The following is a 20825-nucleotide window of genomic DNA, read 5'->3' as shown; positions in this document are numbered from 1 at the left end:
CTCTCACGAACCCCTGACTTTGCTCCCAAGACATTATGAAAGTACTCTTCACCTTTACTCTTGAGCTTTATTTCACTCAGAGCCAAAACATCCAGGTTCCTTTCCTAAAACGTATTATCTGTCTCTCCTTTTTTTCTCATCCTGGTTACATCCACACACATTTAGACAGCCCAATTTGAACCTTCGAGAGGGATGAGCACTCCCCGCATGACTTCTTCTGTTTCCTCTTTTAGAAGGTCTTTAAGATACAAGGAGGGGAAGGTTTCTAGCCCCCACTCATGTCCCCTTTCGTTGCTTTGTACGACGTGGGGAATATGTATGAAGTATTCTTTCTCCCCTATCCCCAGGGATAAAAGAAAAGAAGAAAGAATGTTGGGGTGAAGAGAGTGGTGAGAGTAAGTGAGCTTGGAAAGGAGACTTGTGCCAGGAAGTATCAGGAGAGATTGAGTGTAGAATGGAAAAAGGTGAGAGCAAATGACGTAAGGGGAGTGGGGTAAGACTGGTATGTATTTAAGAAAGCATTGATGGCTTGCACAAAACATGCTTGTGGCATGAGAAAGATGGGAGGTTGGCAGATTAGAGAGGGTAGTGAGTGGTGGGATGAAGATATAAGATTGTTATTGAAAGAGAAGATAGAGGCATTTGGATGATTTTTACAGGGAAGTACTGTGAATGACTGTGAGATATATAAAAGAATGAGGCAGGTGGTCAAGCGAAAGGTGCAAGAGGTTAAAAATAGTGCAAGGCATTGGGTTTGGATGGTATTGCAGTGGAATTTATTAAAAAAGGGAAGACTGTATTTTTGATTGCTTGCTAAGGATATTCAGTATATGTATGGTTCGTGGTGGATTGCCTGAGGATTGGTAGAATGCATACATAGTGCCATTGTATAAAGGCAAAGGGGATAAAGATGAGTGTTCAAATTACAGAGATATAAGTTTGTTGAGTATTCCTGGGAAATTATATGGGAGGATCAAGGTATGAACAGAGCATCAGATTGGGGAAGAGCAGTGTGGTTTCAGAAGTGGCTCTGGATATGTGGATCAGGTGTTTGCTTTGAATAATGTATGTTAGAAATACTTAGAAAAACAGATGGATTTGTATGTAGCATTTATGGATCTGGAAAAGGCAATGAATGGCAGTTTGCGACGGGATGCATGATGTCTCCATGGTCTTTTAAACTGTTTATGGATCAGGTAGTTATGGAAGTGAATGCAAGAGTTTTGGAAAGAGGAGCAAGTATGCAGTCTGTTGTGTATGAGAGGGCTTGAGAAGTGAGTCAGTTGTTGTTCGCTGATGATACAGCACTGGTGGCTGATTCAGTCAGAAACTGCAGAAGTTGGTGACTGAGTTTGGTAAAGTGTGTGAAAGAAAAAAGTTGAAAGTAAATGTTGGTGAGGACAGTAAATTTGAGAGTTTTGGGTTGAGGGGCAAGTATGCAGTCTGTTGGGATGAGAGGGCCTGGGAAATGAGTTAGTTGTTTCATGTTGATACAGCACTGGTGATGGATTTGAGTGAGAAACTGCAGAAGTTGATGACTGATTTGGAAAAGTGTGAGAAAGGAGAAAATTGAGAGTAAATGTGAATAAAAAGAAGGTTATTCAGTTTACAGTAGCAGGGTTGAGGGACAAGTTAGTTTGGGTGTGAATTTGAATGGAGAGAGATAGGAGGAAGTGAAGTGTTTTAGATACCTGGGAGTGGACATAGCAGTGAATGGTACCATTGAAATGGAAATGAATCATAGGGTAGGGGAGGAGCTGAAGATTCTGTCAGTGATGGTGAATATAGGGAAAGAGAGAACATTATCCGGGAGGACAAGGATAGGTATGTTTGAAGGTATAGTAGTACCAACAATATTATATATGGATGCAAGGAATGGGCTCTAGATAAGGCTATGTGGAAGAGGGTGGATGTGTTGCAAATGAAATGTTTCAGGACAATGTGTGTTGTGAGATGGTTGATTAAGTAATGAAATGGTAAGAGAGATGTATAGTAATAAAAAGAGAATGGTTGAGAGAACAGAAAAGGGTTTGTTGAAATGGTTTGGACATATAATGTGTCTGAAATGGGGGAACATGGAGAACAGGGAGACCAAAGTGGAGATAGAAGGATGGAGTGAAAAAGATTCTGAGCAATTGGGGCTTGAACATGTAGGAGGGTGAAAGGCATGCATAGGATAGAGCATATTGGAATGATGTGTTATACTGCAGTTGACTAGCTATAGTCACTGGACTGAACTAGGGCATGTGAAACGTCTAGGTTAAACCACAGAAAAATCTGTGGGGCCTAGTTTTGGGTTGGGAGCTGTGATTTCAGTACATTACACATGAAACCTAGAGAATGGATATGAACAGATGTGGGCTTTCTTCTTCTGTTTTAGGTGCTACCTTGCTATTGTGGGAAACGGAAATCAAGTATAGAAAAATAAGATAGGTTATGGGATTGCACGATGGATATGTATTGTTATTATTATCCTTAATCCTTTGTACCCCTTCTGTGGGTTTCCAGCCTTTTAAGGCTGCATTACACTCATTAAAAGGAAATTGAGTGACTCCAACTAGAGTGAGAAATTCCTCGACAAGACTTTACTCCCTCTCATCAACTTATGATAGATACAGCTTCACTGTAGGTGACTTTTGACTCAAGATACAACCTCAGGCAGTTAGAGTCAGATGACACCTACATTATGCATGCAGTATTCACATGCTTCCATCCATGTGTGTCCGTAGGTGATGGAAATCTTATGTGTATATGACTCGAACAAGATGTTACTGTTCTCTGTCTGCAAGAGATTACATTACAAATGAAGAGTCATGTTTGGCAAAGTAATATCATTGGTAGGACAGTCTCATCAAAGAACTTCTCACTTTAAAGGAGTCCACTTTTCCATTCCACTGGAAGTAGTGCAGCCTAGGCTGCAAGAGCTTGAAAAAGATATTTGTGGTAACACCAGGACTCTTTCATAGAAATTAGTTATGGGATGAATATAAACAAATGGATGAATGAAAACCCACGAACAAGGGCATTTCTCTTTCAGAGCTGTACACTGTAAAAAGTTTTACAGATATTATAAGGTCTTGGTGAGTAATGTAAAACAACAGTCAGTAGTCAGAAAGTGCTGAGCACTTGGTTTGGATCCTAAGTTTTTGTTTTGATGTATTGTTTAGCATCTATATTGTTCATGAATTTTTTTTCTTTAATGCTCCAAGTTAAGAGTTTTGAGTAACATAAGATAGAAATGTTTGATGAAATATTTATGGTTAGAAAGAAAAATTGGCAGCAAATTTCTCTTCTTGGCATATTCTATATATATATATACATAGAATATAAATCGTTTATGTGGCTTATGTGCATAGATTTATTATGGATTTTTTGTAATGCTTCACTTCTGTCACAGGGACACAAACACAATTTTTCGTGGAAATACACTTGTTTCAAAGTGTATTGATGAGCTCATGAAACTTGTTGGGCATCACTACTTGCGCTCTACACTTAAGCCAACATTAGATTTGATCTTCAGGGAAAGAAAGCCTTGTGAAATTGACCCCACCAAACTCCAGCAGGGAGAGAGTCGAGAAGTGAATCTATCTAATCTGAAGGTATGTAACTTAAGAGGAGAATTGATATCAACTATGTATACAGGTTAGTCTTTGGGTGATTATCCTAGGTTTTCATTTCATTACGACGGGTGGGGTGAGCTCTTTGGTAAATCTTTTAAGTATTGTGTAATTGGCTTTCCTTCATGATAGAATTTGAACATAATTCAAAGGAAAGACATTAGACAGCCCCATCACAACAGTAAGGCAGCATTTCAGTAATAGCCTCTGGTAAACAATCTGACCTAAGGACTGAATTACCTTTTTTTTTATGTTAACTGAGATGGCTTGGGCAGCTGAGGCCCAGATCTAGGGGTGGGGGAGGGGGTGAAGGTTGTGGAAGCAGTGAAGAATGGGTGGAAGAAGAGAACTTTATCTTGGAGAGCAAAAATGGGTATGTTTGAAGGAATAGTAGTTCCAGCAATATTACATGGGTGCAAGGCATGGTCCATAGATAGAGTTGTACGGAGGAGGGTGGATGTGTTGGAAATGAGATATGTGAGAACAATGTGTGATATGAGGTGGTTTGATCGGGTAAGTAATGAAAGGGTAAGAGAGATTTGGTAATAAAAAGGATGTGGTTAAGATAGCAGAAGAGGGTGATTTGAAATGGTTTGGACATGTGGAGAGAATGAGTGAGGAAAGGTTGACAAAGAGGATACATGTGTCAGAGGTGGAGGGAAGAAGGAGAAGCGGGAGACCAAATTAGAGGTGGAAGGATGGAGTGAAAAAGATTTCCGTGATCGTGGCCTCTACATACAGGAAGGTAAGAGGCATGCAAGGAATAGAGTGAATTGGAATGATGTGGTATACATGGGTTGATGTGCTGTCAATGGACTGAACCAGGGCATGTGAAACGTCTGGGGTGAACCATGGAAAGGTCTTTGGGGCCTGAATGTGGATAGGGAGCTGTAGTTTCGGTGCATTACATATGACAGCTAGAGACTGAGTGTGAATGAATGTAGTCTTTTTTGTCTATTTTCCTGGCAATACCCTGCTGAAGAGTGGGAGGTCAGCGATTGCTGCAACCTGTGGGGCGGGGTGGCACTGGGAATGGATTGAAAGCAAGCAGTTATGAATATATACATGTGTATATATGTATATGTCTGTGTATGGGTATGTATATGCATGTATTTGTGTATATGTTGATATGTGTATCTGTGGACAGGGAGTTATGGTTTTGATGCATTACACATGTCAGCTGGAGACTGAGTGTGAACAAATATGGCATTTTTTGTTTCTGTTTTCCTGGCACCAACTTGCTGATGCAGAGGGAGGCAACGAAGTCTCCTGTGGGGCGGGATGGTACCAGGAATGGTTGAAGGCAAGCAAGTATGAATATGTACATGTGTATATATGTGTCTTTCCATGTATATATTTTTATGTTGATATGTATATGTATGTATATGTACATGTATGGGTGTGTATGTATATATGTGTGAATGGGTCTTTCTTCTTCTGTTTCTTGGTGCTATCTCTCTGATGTGGGAAACGACATTCAAGTATGATAGATAGAATATTTCATATATATTCACCTTTTCATGAGGTAGCATTAAGAACTGAGGACTTAGCCCCCTTCTGTGTCTTATTTTGGAAAAATAAATATTGAAGACGATATCCTGACCCCCACTCCCTCCCCTTTTAGTCGACATCTACAACACGCATGGAATACAGAGGTAGAATTCTTTTTCCCCTACCTTATGGATTTGTTTTATTTATTACAATTTGTCGCTGTCTTTCATGTTAGCGAGGTAGCGCAAGGAAACAGACAAAAGAATGGCCCAACCCAAACACATACACATGTATATACATACACGTCCACACACGCACATATACATACTTATACATCTCACCGTATACATATATATATATACACACACAGACATATACATATATACATGTACATAATTCATACTGTCTGCCCTTATTCATTCCCATCGCCACGCCGCCACACATGAAATGACAACCCCCTTCCCCCGCATGTACACGAGGTAGCACTAGGAAAAGACAACAAAGGTCACATTCGTTCACACTTAGTCTCTATCTGTCATGTATAATGCACCAAAACCACAGCTCCCTTTCCACATCCAGGCCTCACAAAACTTTCCATGGTTTACCCCAGATACTTCAAGTGCCCTGGTTCAATCCATTGACAGCATGTCGACCCCGGTATACCTTATTGCTCCAATTCACTCTATTCCTTGCAGGCCTTTCACCCTCCTGCATGTTCAGGCCCCAATCACTCAAAATCTTTTTCACTCCATCTTTCCATCTCCACTTTGGTTTCCCACTTCTCCTCGTTCTCTCCACCTGTGACATATATATGCTCTTTGTCAATCTTTCCTCACTCATTCTCTCCATGTGACCAAACCATTTGAAAACACCCTCTTCTGCTCTCTCAACCACACTCTTTTTATTACCACACATCTCTCTTACCTTTTCATTACTTACTTGATCAAACCACCTCACACCACATATTGTCCTCAAACATCTCATTTCCAGCACATCCACCCTCCTCCGCACAACTCTATCTATAGCCCACACCTCGCAACCATATATCATTGTTGGAACCACTATCCCTTCAATCATACCCATTTTTGCTTTCCAAGATAACATTCTCGACTTCCACACATTCTTCAACACTCCCAGAACTTTCGCCCCCTCCCCCACCCTATGATTCACTTCCGCTTCCATGGTTCCATCCATTGCCAAATTCACTCCCAGATATCTAAAACACTTCACTTCCTCCAGTCCCTCTCCATTCAAACTTACCTCCCAGTTGACTTGTCCCTCAACCCTACTGTACCTAATAACCTTGCTCTTATTCACCTTTACTCTCAGCTTTCTTCTTTCTCACACTTTACCAAACTCAATCACCAGCTTCTGCAGTTTCTCACCCGAATCAGCCACCAGCGCTGTATCATCAGCGAACAGCAACTGACTCACTTCCCAAGCTCTCTCATCCACAACAGACTGACTGCATACTTGCCCCTTTCCAAAACTCTTGCATTCACCTCCCTAACAAATTAAACAACCATGGAGACATCACGCATTCCAGCCGTAAACTAACATTCACTGAGAACCAATAAGTTTCCTCTCTTTCTACATGTACACATGCCTTACATCCTCGATAAAAACTTTTCACTGCTTCTAACAACTTGCCTCCCACACCATATATTCTTAATACCTTCCACAGAGCATCTCAGTCAACTCTATCATATTCCTTCTCCAGATCCATAAATGCTACATACAAATCCATTTGCTTTTCTAAGTATTTCTCACATACATTTTTCAAAGCAAACACCTGATCCACACATCCTCTACCACTTTTGAAACCACACTGCTCTTCCCCAGTCTGATGCTCCGTACATTCTTTCACCCTCTCAGTCAATACCCTCCCATATAATTTCCCAGGAATACTCGACAAACTTATACCTCAGTGATTTGAGCACTCACTTTTATCCCCTTTGCCTTTGTACAATGGCAATATGCAAGCATTCCGCCAATCCTCAGGCACCTCACCATGAGTCATACATATACATTAAATAACCTTACCAACCAGTCAAGAATACAGTCACCCCCTTTTTTAATAAATTCCACTGCAATACCATCCAAACCCGCTGCCTTGCCGGCTTTCATCTTCCGCAAAGCTTTTACTACCTCTTCTATGTTTACCAAATCATTTTCCTTATCCCTCTCACTTTGCACACCACCTCGACCAAAACACCCTATATCTGCCACTCTATCATCAAACACATTCAACAAACCTTCAAAATAATCATTCCATCTCCTTCTCATTAGCCCCCTTCACTGATGTTCCCATTTGTTACCTTGTCTTATGCACTTTATTTACCTCCATCCAAAACATCTTTTTATTCTCCCTAAAAATTAATGATACTCTCTCACCCCAACTCTCATTTGCCCTCTTTTTCACCTCTTGCCCCCTTCTTTTAACCTCCTGCCTCTTTCTTTTATACATTTCCCAGTCACTTGCATTATTTCCCTGCAAAAATCATCCAAATGCCTCTCTTTTCTCTTTCACTAATAATCTTACTTTTTCATCCCACCACTCACTACCCTTTCTAATCTGCCCACCTCCCATGCTTCTCATGCCGCAAGCATCTTTCGCGCAAGCCATCACTGCTTCCCTAATTACATCCCGTTCCTCCCCCACTCCCCTTACATCCTTTTTCCATTCTGTACTCAGTCTCTCCTGGTACTTCCTCACACAAGTCTCCTTCCCAAGCTCACTTACTCTCACCACTCTCTTCACCCCAACATTCTCTCTTCTTCTGAAAACCTCTACAAATCTTCACCTTCGCCTCCACAAGATAATGATCAGACATCCCTCCAGTTGCACCTCTCTGCACATTAACATCCACAAGTCTCTCTTTCACGTGCCCATCAATTAACACATAATCCAATAACGCTCTCTGGCCATCTCTTCTACTTACATATGTATACTTATGTATATCTCTCTTTTTAAACTAGGTATTCCCAATCACCAATCCTTTTTCAACACATAAATCTACAAGCTCTTCACCATTTCCATTTACAACACTGAACACTCCATGTACACCAATTATTCCCTCAACTGCCACATTACTCACCTTTGCATTCAAATCAGCCATCACCATATCCCAGTCTCGTGCATCAAAACTACTAACACACTCACTCAGCTGCTCCCTAAACACTTACCTCTCATGATCTTTCTTCTCATGCCATGGTGCATATGCACCAATAATCACCCATCTTTCTCCATCCACTTTCAGTTTTACCCATATCAATCTAGAGTTTACTTTTTTACACTCTATTACATACTCTCACCACTCCTGTTTCAGGAGTAGTGCTACTCCTTCCCTTGCTCTTATCCTCTCACTAACCCGACTTTACTCCCAAGACATTTCAAAACCACTCTTCCTCTTTACCCTTGAGCTTCATTTCACTCAGAGCCAAAACATCCAGGTTCCTTTCCTCAAACATACTATGTATCTCTCCTTTTTTCTCATCTTGGTTACATCCACACACATTTAAACTCCCCAGTCTGAGCCTTCGAGGAGGATGAGCACTCCCTGTGCTTGCAGATGTTAAGTGTCATAGTGGATGTGACTACATGAATGTTTTGTGCTTGTTAATATTCCTAAGGCATATCCAATATAATGATGCATTTGGTAAAACATTCCACTAGTAAACAGAACTCTGATCACTGCTCATTCAACTTTGTTAATGAAAGAAAATATAAACCAGGCCAGTGAATCTTCTTACTGTACAAAATATTTGTTGAGCTTTTTCTTTTGCCAGTCAAGGAAGTGTATAATTACTCTAGATTTTTTTGTTTCTCATTTACCTTAGTGGAAAAAATGCATTCATTCTCTCAATTCACTCAAATTTATTCCTGATTTAGTTGTATAATTATGAAGTGTGAGTAATTTTCATGGGAAGTAGGAAGTTAGCTCAAGTACTTAAAGAGCTTTCAGAATGTTGGGGTGAAGAGGGTGGTGAGAGTAAGTGAGCTTGGGAAGGAGACTTGTGTGAGGAAGTACCAGGAGACACTGAGTACAGAATGGAAAAGGGTGAGAACAAAGGAGGTAAGGGGACTGGGGGAGGAGTGGGATGTATTTAGGGAAGCAGTGATGGCTTGCGCAAAAGATGCTTGTGGCATGAGAAGTGTGGGAGGTGGGTTGATTAGAAAGGGTAGTGAGTGGTGGGATGAAGAAGTAAGATTATTAGTGAAAGAGAAGAGAGAGGCATTTGGGCGATTTTTGCAGGGAAAAAATGCAAATGAGTGGGAGATGTATAAAAGAAAGAGACAGGAGGTCAAGAGAAAGGTTCAAGAGGTGAAAAAGAGGGCAAATGAGAGTTGGGGTGAGAGAGTATCATTAAATTTTAGGGAGAATAAAAAGATGTTGTGGAAGGAAGTAAATAAAGTGCATAAGACAAGGGAGCAAATGGGAACTTCAGTGAAGGGGGCTAATGGTGAGGTGATAACAAGTAGTGGTGATGTGAGAAGGAGATGGAGTGAGTATTTTGAAGGTTTGTTGAATGTGTTTGATGATAGAGTGGCAGATATAGGGTGTTTTGGTTGAGGTGATGTGCAAAGTGAGAGGGTTAGGGAAAATGATTTGGTAAACAGAGAAGAGGTAGCAAAAGCTTTGCGGAAGATGAAAGCCGGCAAGGCAGCAGGTTTGGATGGTATTGCAGTGGAATTTATGAAAAAAGGGGGTGACTGTATTGTTGACTGGTTGGTAAGGTTATTTAATGTATGTATGATTCATGGTGAGATGCCTGAGTATTGGCTGAATGCTTGCATAGTGCCATTGTACAAAGGCAAAGGGGATAAGAGTGAGTGCTCAAATTACAGGTATAAGTTTGTTGAGTATTCCTGGTAAATTATATGGGAGGGTATTGATTGAGAGGGTGAAGGCATGTACAGAGCATCAGATTGAGGAAGAGCAGTGTGGTTTCAGAAGTGGTAGAGGATGTGTGGATCAGGTGTTTGCTTTGAAGAATGTATGTGAGAAATACTTAGAAAAGCAAATGGATTTGTATGTAGCATTTATGGATCTGGAGAAGGCATATGATAGAGTTGATAGAGATGCTCTGTGGAAGGTATTAAGAATATATGGTGTGGGAGGCAAGTTGTTAGAAGCAGTGAAAAGTTTTTATTTAGGATGTAAGGCATGTGTACGTGTAGGAAGAGAAGAAAGTGATTGGTTCTCAGTGAATGTACGTTTGCAGGAGGGGTGTGTGATGTCTCCATGGTTGTATAATTTGTTTATGGATGGGGTTGTTAAGGAGGTGAATGCAAGAGTTTTGGAAAGAGGGGCAAGTATGCAGTCTGTTGTGGATGAGAGAGCTTGGGAAGTGAGTCAGTTGTTGTTCGCTGATGATACAGCGCTGGTGGCTTATTCATGTGAGAAACTGCAAAAGCTGGTGACTGAGTCTGGTAAAGTGTTTGAAAGAAGAAAGTTGAGAGTAAATGTGAATAAGAGCAAGGTTATTAGGTGCAGTAGGGTTGAGGGTCAAGTCAATAGGGAGGTAAGTTTGAATAGAGAAAAACTGGAGGAAGTAAAGTGTTTTAGATATCTGGGAGTGGATCTGGCAGCGGATGGAACCATGGAAGCGGAAGTGAATCATAGGGTGGGGGAGGGGGCGAAAATCCTGGGAGCCTTGGAGAATGTGTGGAAGTCAAGAACATTATCTCCAAAAGCAAAACTGGGTATGTTTGAAGGAATAGTGGTTCCAACAATGCTGTATGGTTGCGAGGCGTGGGCTATGGATAGAGTTGTGCGGAGGAGGGTGGATGTGCTGGAAATGAGATGTTTGAGGACAATATGTGGTGTGAGTTTGTTTTTGCTTTGTCGCTGTCTCCCGCTTTTGCGAGGTAGCGCAAGGAAACAGACGAAAGAAATGGCCCAACCCACCCCCATACACATGTATATACATACATCCACACACGCAAATATACATACCTACACAGCTTTCCATGGTTTACCCCAGACGCTTCACATACCCTTGATTCAATCCACTGACAGCACGTCAACCTCGGTATACCACATCGATCCAATTCACTCTATTCCTTGCCCTCCTTTCACCCTCCTGCATGTTCAGGCCCCGATCACACAAAATCTTTTTCACTCCATCTTTCCACCTCCAATTTGGTCTCCCACTTCTCCTCGTTCCCTCCACCTCCGACACATATATCCTCTTGGTCAATCTTTCCTCACTCATTCTCTCCATGTGCCCAAACCATTTCAAAACACCCTCTTCTGCTCTCTCAACCACGCTCTTTTTATTTCCACACATCTCTCTTACCCTTACGTTACTTACTCGATCAAACCCCCTCACACCACACATTGTCCTCAAACATCTCATTTCCAGCACATCCATCCTCCTGTGCACAACTCTATCCATAGCCCACGCCTCACAACCATACAACATTGTTGGAACCACTATTCCTTCAAACATACCCAGTTTTGCTTTCCGAGATAATGTTCTCGACTTCCACACATTCTTCAAGGCTCCCAGAATTTTCGCCCCTCCCCCACCCTATGATCCACTTCCGCTTCCATGGTTCCATCCGCTGCCAGATCCACTCCCAGATATCTAAAACACTTCACTTCCTCCAGTTTTTCACCATTCAAACTTACCTCCCGGTTGACTTGACCCTCAACCCTACTGTACCTAATAACCTTGCTCTTATTCACATTTACTCTAACATTCTTCTTTCACACACTTTACCAAACTCAGTCACCAGCTTCTGCAGTTTCTCACATGAATCAGCCACCAGTGCTGTATCATCAGCAAACAACAACTGACTCACTTCCCAAGCTCTCTCATCCCCAACAGGCTTCATACTTGCCCCTCTTTCCAAAACTCTTGCATTTACCTCCCTAACAACCCCATCCATAAACAAATTAAACAACCATGGAGACATCACACACACCCCTGCCGCAAACCTACATTCGCTGAGAACCAATCACTTTCCTCTCTTCCTACACGTACACATGCCTTACATCCTTTCTAAAAACTTTTCACTGCTTCTAACAACTTGCCTCCCACACCATATATTCTTAAAACCTTCCACAGAGCATCTCTATCAACTCTATCATATTCCTTCTCCAGATCCATAAATGCTACATACAAATCCATTTGCTTTTCTAAGTATTTCTCACATACATTCTTCAAAGCAAACACCTGATCCACACATCCTCTACCACTCCTGAAACCACACAGCTCTTCCCCAATCTGATGCTCTGTACATGCCTTCACCCTCTCAATCAATACCCTCCCATATAATTTACCAGGAATACTCAACAAACTTATACCTCTGTAATTTGAGCACTTACTCTTATCCCCTTTGCCTTTGTACAATGGCACTATGCACGCATTCCGCTAATCCTCAGGCACCTCACCATGAGTCATACATACATTAAATAACCTTACCAACCAGTCAATAATACAGTCACCCCCTTTTTTAATAAATTCCACTGCAATACCATCCAAACCTGCTGCCTTGCCGGCTTTCATTTTCCGCAAAGCTTTTACTATATATATATATATATATATATATATATATATATATATATATATGTGTGTGTGTCGGAGGTGGAGGGAGCAAGGAGAAGAGGGAGACCAAATTGGAGGTGGAAAGATGGAGTGAAAAAGATTTTGTGTGATCGGGGCCTGAACATGCAGGAGGGTGAAAGGAGGGCAAGGAATAGAGTGAATTGGAGCGATGTGGTATACCAGGGTTGACGTGCTGTCAGTGGATTGAATCAAGGCATGTGAAGCGTCTGGGGTAAACCATGGAAAGCTGTGTAGGTATGTGTATTTGTGTGTGTGGACGTGTGTATATGCATGTGTGTGGGGGGGGGGTTGGGCCATTTCTTTCGTCTGTTTCCTTGCGCTACCTCGCAAACGCGGGAGACAGCGACAAAGTATAAAAAAAAAAAAGATATATATTATCCCTGGGGATAGGGGATTAAGAATACTTCCCACGTATTCCCTGCATGTCGTAGAAGGCGACTAAAAGGAGAGCGAGCGGGGGGCTGGAAATCCTCCCCTCTCGTTTTTTTTTTTAATTTTCCAAAAGAAGGAACAGAGGGGCCCAGGTGAGGATATTCCAAAAAAGGCCTAGTCCTCTGTTCTTAACGCTACCTCGCTAACGCGGGAAATGGCAAATAGTTTAAAAGAAAGAAAAGAGTATATATATATATATATATATATATATATATATATATATATATATATATATATATTTTTTTTTTTCCGCTGTCTCCCGCTTTTGCGAGGTAGCGCAAGGAAACAGACGAAAGAAATGGCCCAACCCACCCCCATACACATGTATATACATACATCCACACACGCAAATATACATACCTACACAGCTTTCCATGGTTTACCCTAGACGCTTCACATGCCCTGATTCAATCCACTGACAGCACGTCAACCCCGGTATACCACATCGATCCAATTCACTCTATTCCTTGCCCTCCTTTCACCCTCCTGCATGTTCAGGCCCCGATCACACAAAATCTTTTTCACTCCATCTTTCCACCTCCAGTTTGGTCTCCCACTTCTCATTCCCTCCGCCTCCGACATATATATCCTCTTGGTCAATCTTTCCTCACTCATTCTCTCCATGTGCCCAAACCATTTCAAAACACCCTCTTCTGCTCTCTCAACCATGCTCTTTTTATTTCCACACATCTCTCTTACCCTTACGTTACTTACTCGATCAAACCACCTCACACCACACATTGTCCTCAGACATCTCATTTCCAGCACATCCATCCTCCTGCGCACAACTCTATCCATAGCCCACTCCTCGCAACCATGCAACATTGTTGGAACCACTATTCCTTCAAACATACCCATTTTTGCTTTCCGAGATAATGTTCTCGACTTCCACACATTCTTCAAGGCTCCCAGGATTTTCGCCCCCTCCCCCACCCTATGATCCACTTCCGCTTCCATGGTTCCATCCGCTGCCAGATCCACTCCCAGATATCTAAAACACTTTACTTCCTCCAGTTTTTCTCCATTCAAACTTACCTCCCAATTGACTTGACCCTCAACCCTACTTTACCTAATAACCTTGCTCTTATTCACATTTACTCTTAACTTTCTTCTTTCACACACTTTTCCAAACGCAGTCACCAGCTTCTGCAGTTTCTCACATGAATCAGCCGTCAGCGCTGTATCATCAGCGAACAACAATTGACTCACTTCCCAAGCTCTCTCATCCACAACAGACTGCATACTTGCCCCTCTTTCCAAAACTCTTGCATTCACCTCCCTAACAACCCCATCCATAAACAAATTAAACAACCATGGATACATCACACACCCCTTCCGCAAACCAACAGTCTCTGAGAATCAATCACTTTCCTCTCTTCCTACACGCACACATGCCTTCCATCCTTGATAGAAACTTTTCAGAAACTAATAACTAATGGTGACAGATTCAAAACGTACTGGACCGCAGAGCACTGGAGTAGAGAGGTATAACCTGTATCTTCGAGCTTTCTTGGGTGAGTGTGGATAGATGACGGAGAGAGCAGTATAGGGTAGAAGAGTCATTGGGTCTCTTATTAAATTAATGATTGCTAAAGGTGTAAGTGTGGAAGTAAAGAGAGGATTAAGGGACAGCATAGTCCTCCTAACCCTGTCCTATACAGCTGAAAGAGGGACTTGGAATGAGATACAGAGGTCAAGAATCCAGGCTGTGGAAATACATTATTTAAGAAGAGCATGTGGTGTGACTAGAAGAAAGAAATGAAAGGGTGTGTGAGAGTTGTGGTATGACAAGAAATGCATAGGGAATGAATTGTAGAGTGGTAGAATGGGTAAAATTTAATACTTTGAGGTGGTTTGGGCATGTGTAAAGAATGCAAGACTGGGAGTTTACAAGGAGAGTGTATAGTGTAATTAAAGGGGTTGGTGTGAGTGGAAGACCACCTGTGACATGGGCAAATATGGTGGAGGAATACTGGAGGGAGAGAAACAGAGGAAGAATAACAGTTTCAGATCCAAGCAGTGTAGAAATGAATTGATAGATCTATAAGGATATCTTTGAAATGACTCATTTTACTCTGATCAAGTACTTTAGTATAGTATTGTTGAAGATGCGATCTTCAGAATGTTTAACTGCTTTGGCCCTTTTTTTGATTATTTTTGTATTTTACAGGAATATATTAGCCTCATTTTGAAGGCCATCATCAACTCTGCACTGAGCTGTCCTCCGATTATGTGCCAAATATTCTCGGAACTTAAGGAACAGGCAAACACATATTTTCCAAGTATGTAAGAAAGGTGTCATGTAATGTTTTAGTGAGTTTAGAAATCTTTATCATACCTGTATCTTGTATTTCATTTTTTTTAGAATTCTTACATGATTTGCAGTGACGTTAGTCATTTTATAGTTCCATCCATTCAGCTGAGTATGTAATAGGAGTATTCAAAATGCTTTAACAATGCCAGTTTTGAAGATGGATGGCCCATAAACATAGCTGTAGATTTAGAGGATGAACATGATGCAAAATGAGAAGATTCGGAAATAAATGGAGGAAAAGGAAAGTATGGGAAGCTACTTGTTTGAAGAGAATTATGAGGGATGGATCATAAGGGAATATTTGTGAACCAAGCTCCTTGCTTGCCTTTCTCTCTGTTATATCTCATTTACAAAGATTACTCAGTTTATGCTTGATGCTCATTTCCAAAAAAGAGTAAATATCAGTAGAATGTAAACTGAAAATATTTATCCCCACTAACATGATGTTAGGTGTTACTGGGCTTTGCCTACAGAAGAGCATATTGCAATTGAAAAGTCACTTTAGCAAGGCTGTATTATATGGAGCTTAGTCTCATCAAAGAACTGCTTATTCTTTACTTAGGTGTGTACATTTCCCTGCTACCAGAAGTAGTTCAATCTTGGACTGTAGGAGCCTTTAGAAAGAGGCCCTAGTTAACATTAGTCTCATATGTAGAAATTAGTCTCAGGATGATAAAAAAAAAAAGTGAATGAAAGTATTATGAATAAAGGATGCTTTCCTGTGCTGTAATTTTTGGTCTTTATGACCACCCAAGACGTAAACACTAAAATCCGCAGTGCATAGATAAATATGTAAAGAAACACTTCAGGTATTGAATGCTCTCTTGGAGTAAGGATACCAATCATTGTGAAGTTGGAAAAGTTCAGTCACAGATATTTGATAACTAGAATTACAGGTAATTAGGTTAATTTGAATTGGGTAGTTTGCTCTTGTATACTGTATTCCACTGTATATGACAATTCATTATTATTTGTTAGTAGGTCATATTTGTATAATTATAGCTGTTTTGAATTGATTTTTAAGTGGAATGTTAAGAAGCTGATAGAGGAAAGCAAAGAAAAAGTAGATTAAAATTTTGGAAGAAAAATGAGTGAAATATTTAGGTAAAACAAGAAATTGTACTGAAATGAGGTGAAAAAGGAAAGAGGTGGATGTAAGAGTGGAAACATTAATGTGAGATGTATGGAAGGGGAGTAGCTGAGGCAAAAGGAGAAGAGAAATTAAGATTGAGAATTTTGAAGAACTGATGAATGTGGGAGGTGGTGCAGCAGATGTAACGTTCATGGATATGGAGGATAGAAGGAAGAAGATTCAAGTGGAAGAACCTGTAGCAAAACAAGAGGTAAAAAGGGCAATAATGAGTGTGAAGATAGGAAAGTCACCTGAAGTGGATGGGATTATGGCTGAAATGCTGAAGTATGGAAGAGAAAGTGTAGTAGAGTGAATGCATCTGCTTTGTAATCTAGAATGGAAACAGAAGGTTCTGCTTGAGGAGTGGATGAAAGCTGTTATTGTTCCTTGATTCAAAGGAAATGGTGCTAAGGATGCATGTAGCAATTACAGGGGAATAAGTCTGTTGAGTATACCAGGAAAAGTGTATTCAAGAATGTTAATTGATAGTGTGATGGAAGTGATTGAGTGCAGAATTAGTGAGGAGCGAGGGGGTTTTAGGAAAGGTAGGGGATGTATGAATCAGATTTTTGTGGTGAAGATGACCATGAAAAATTGTTTAGTGAAAAGTAAGAAGTTTTATGCAGCTTTTATTGGATCTGGAGGAAGCGTATGACAGAGTCTAGTGAAATACTTTGTGGTATGAGTTAAGGATGTATGGAGTAGGGGGACCACTGTTGAATGTTGTGAAAACCTATAGAGGAGCAAATGCATGTGTAAGAGTGGACAGAGAGTTGAGAAAAAGTTTTGGTATACATGTAGGTGTGAGGCATGGCTGTATGATGTCACTGTGGTTTTTTGATATACATATTGAAGTGATAAGAGAGATGAAAGCAAAACTAAGGGAAAGGGATGCAGAGATGGAGTGTGATGGTGAGGTATGATGGATGGCAGCAGTCCTGTTTGTGGATGATACTGTGTTGTTGATGAGAGTGAAGAGGAGTTGCAGAAGGTTGTAAGTGTGTTTAATGATGTATGTAAGCATAGGCAATTGAAGGTAAATGTAAAGTGATGGTATTTGAAAGGGAAAGTATAGATTTTGCAAAACCATGTAGAGTGAAAGAGGAAAGTGTACTAACTGTGTTTACTACCTGTGGGGAGAAAGACTGGAAGAAGTGAGAGAATTTAAGTATTCAGGAGCTGTCTTTGGTAAGTTTGGTGATGTGGAAGTTGAGATAAGGGAGAAAGGAGTACAGAGTAGAAGAATTATCGAGTCCCTCAATAGAATATTGAAGGGTAGAGGTGTAAGTATGGAAGTGAAGAGAGAAATAAGGGACAGCATAGTTCTCCCAGCTCTGACCTACGCAGCCAGAAAGTGGACTTGGAATGAGTCATGGAGGTCAAGAATCCAGGCTGTGGAAATGTGGTGTTTGAGAAGAGCATGTGGTAAGACTTAATGGAATAGAGAAAGAAATAAAGGGGTGTGTGAGAGATTTGGTATGGCAGGGAATGCAAAGGGAATGAACTATGGAGTGGGTGAAATGTAGTGCTTTGAGGTGGTTTGGGCTTGTGGAAAGAAAGCAAGATGGAGTTCGCAAGGAGAGTGTATGATGGTACAGTTAAAGAGGATGGTGTGAGTGGAAGACCACCTGTGCCATGGGGAAATAAAGTGGAAGAATACTGGAGGGAGAGAAATAAAGAAAGAATGTGTGGAATAGTGTATGCGAGGGAGGCATTTAAGGATAGGGTAAGTGGAGACTTTTGCCATCGCCACCCCCTTAATGAGAGTTCCTGGAGGGAATGGGCATCAGAGATATAGAATAGAATGGAATAGAATTGATATTGCTTACATTGTTTATTTTCTGTATATGTTTGCCTCTGGGAAATATTGTACTGGAGCTGCTCTCTGCCAGTGTCCTGTCAAGAGTGAGGCATTAAAGGCTAAGAAGCAGCACTTAGTCCCAAGTTATGCTGGCAAAGGAAAGGGATGAGAGACTGAGGGTTCTGGCTCTAACTGGTGAAAGTAAAAAGAGGGAGCTTGTGGAGAATTTTAAGTGTTATAGTTTGAATATGTTGGGAATGGTGGAAACCCATTTCATTAAGCAGTGTATGGAGTGAAAGTGGAAATGATGAATGCAAGTTATACTAAGGTGTGGAAGGAGTGGTATGGATGAGAATGACTTAAAATTGTCAGGAAAGAGAAAGAAGGATGTGCAATGATTCTGTTCATTCAGAGTATGGGAGGGTGTTGCTGAGCATGGATGGATTTGATCAAGAATAATGTACTTGACATGGAATATCAGAATTTTGAAGTACACATGGATATGTGTTTATTCTCCTTTGAATGTGAAGATTGCATAAGTAATGATGAAATGAAGCATTTCTGGACAAATGTAAATGATTGTATAAATGGGTCTGGGAAGGAGAAGAAGGTGGTTGTAATGGGTGATATGAATTCAAAGGTGGGATGTATGATATTGGCAAAATGGTGAATCAGGGATGCCAGGAGTAAATGAGAGTGGAAGGTATCATGTCGATGTCTTGCTGAGAAGGGGTTTTATTCCTTGCAAACGTCTTGTTTCACCACAAGATGATTCACATGTATGTGTACATGAGAAATGGTTGAAGAGAAGAACAAGAGGCTTTGATTGCTTATGTGGCAGTGGATGAAAGATTGAGAAAGGTTGTGCTGGATGCTAGAGTTGTGAGAGGATTCTTTGGAGATGCTGACCATTTTGAAGCTCTTGTGAAGGTATGGAGAAAGAAAGAATGGAAAGGTAAAAGTATAGGCAAGAGAGAAGATGAATCAGAAAGAATGCAAAGAGAAACATGGAAGAAAGGTGATGGAAAGTTTAGATGAAAGTGCAGTAAATGTAGGGATTGTCATGTGTGAATGAGCTTTGTAAAATGTTTAGAGAAAATCTGTTTAAGGTTGTAGAATTAGTAGTTGGACACAAGGTTGAGAGATATAAGAGTAAAAGTGGAAATGCATGATGGATGGAGGAGATTAGAAATCCTGTGAAAGAAAAGAAAAAAAGCACATGTTTGATTGCTTGAAAAGTATGTACCAGTAGAAGATCTGGAAAGGAGGAGGGAAGCATGTAAGATGTGTAAGCAGAATGTTAAGAGGCTGGTGGAGGAAAGCAAAGAAAGACTAGGTGAAGATTTTGGAAGAATGTTGGGTGAAAAGTTTAAGGATAATAATATCTTTGGGGATAGGGGAGAAAAAATACTTCCCACGTATTCCCTGTGTGTCGTAGAAGGTGACTAAAAGGGGAGGGAGTGGGGGACTGGAAATCCTCCCCTCCCATTTCTTACTTTTCCAAAAGAAGGAACAGAGAAGGGGGCCAAGTGAGGATATTTCCTCTGAGGCTCAGTCCTCTGTTCTTAGTGCTACCTTGCTAACGCAGGAAATGGCGAATATGTAAAAGAAAAAAAAGAAATTGTACTGAAAGATGACCAAAAGGAAATAGGTGGATGTAAGAGTGGAAATGTAAATGTGAGTAGTAAGAAATGGGAGTTGCTGAACTTTCTGAAAGGAGGAAAAGAAAGGAAAATGGAAGGAGTATTTTGAATATTTGATGAATTTAGGAGAAGGTGAGGCAGCGTTTGTTACATGTATTGGTATGGAGAATGGAAGGGAAAGGATAAAGGTGCTGGGGCCTATAACAAGAAGGGATGTAAAAAAGGCAATATAATGAGATTGAAGGTAGGAAAGGCACCTGGAGTGGATGAGGTTATAGCTGAAATGGATGAGACAGTGTGATAGACTGGATGTATTTATGTATTTTAGAATGGAACAGAAGGTTGTGTGGAGGATTAGGGAAGAGATTTCATTATTTTTTTCTTTGATTAAAAAGAAAAGATGTTAAGGATGTATATAGAAATTATAGGGAATAAAAATGTTGTCCCATTTTTGCTCTCCGAGATAACATTCTTGCTTTCCCCCACAATCTTCAGTGCTCCCAGAACCTTCACCCCCTCTCCCACCCTGTGAAGCTTCTGCTTCCATGGTTCCATCTGCTGCTAAATCCACTTCCAGACATCTAAAACACTTCTTCCTCCAGTTTTTCTCCATTCAAACTTATCTCCCAATTAAATTGTCCCTCAACCCTTCTGAACCTAATGACCTTGCTCTTATTCACATTTACTCTCAGCTTTCTTCTTTCACACATTTTACCAAACTCAGACACCAACTTCTGCAGTTTCTCACCTGAATCAGTCACCTGCGCTGTATCATCAGCGAACAACAACTTACTCATTTCCAGGCTCTCTCATCGCC

The 20825-nt window shown here is 40.8% G+C and overlaps 1 protein-coding gene across 1 annotated transcript in view; it reads left to right on the top strand.

Annotated features, from left to right (window-relative positions):
* LOC139761818 (ras GTPase-activating protein 3-like) overlaps positions 1-20819 on the top strand; it is a 115842-nt gene extending 95023 nt beyond the window's left edge. Inside the window, exons 7-8 of the mRNA XM_071686312.1 lie at positions 3398-3599; positions 15289-20819. Of these exons, the coding sequence (XP_071542413.1) occupies positions 3398-3599; positions 15289-15408 (322 nt within the window). The 3' untranslated portion in view covers positions 15409-20819. The remainder of the gene's footprint in view (positions 1-3397; positions 3600-15288) is intronic.
* Positions 20820-20825: the final 6 nt, after the last annotated feature.

The sequence above is a fragment of the Panulirus ornatus genome, chromosome 3 (genome assembly GCF_036320965.1).
Source record: "Panulirus ornatus isolate Po-2019 chromosome 3, ASM3632096v1, whole genome shotgun sequence".
NCBI classification, from domain to species: domain Eukaryota; kingdom Metazoa; phylum Arthropoda; class Malacostraca; order Decapoda; family Palinuridae; genus Panulirus; species Panulirus ornatus.
The sequence above is the reverse complement of the archived record's forward strand: the minus strand, read 5'-3'. Positions and strand labels throughout refer to the sequence as shown.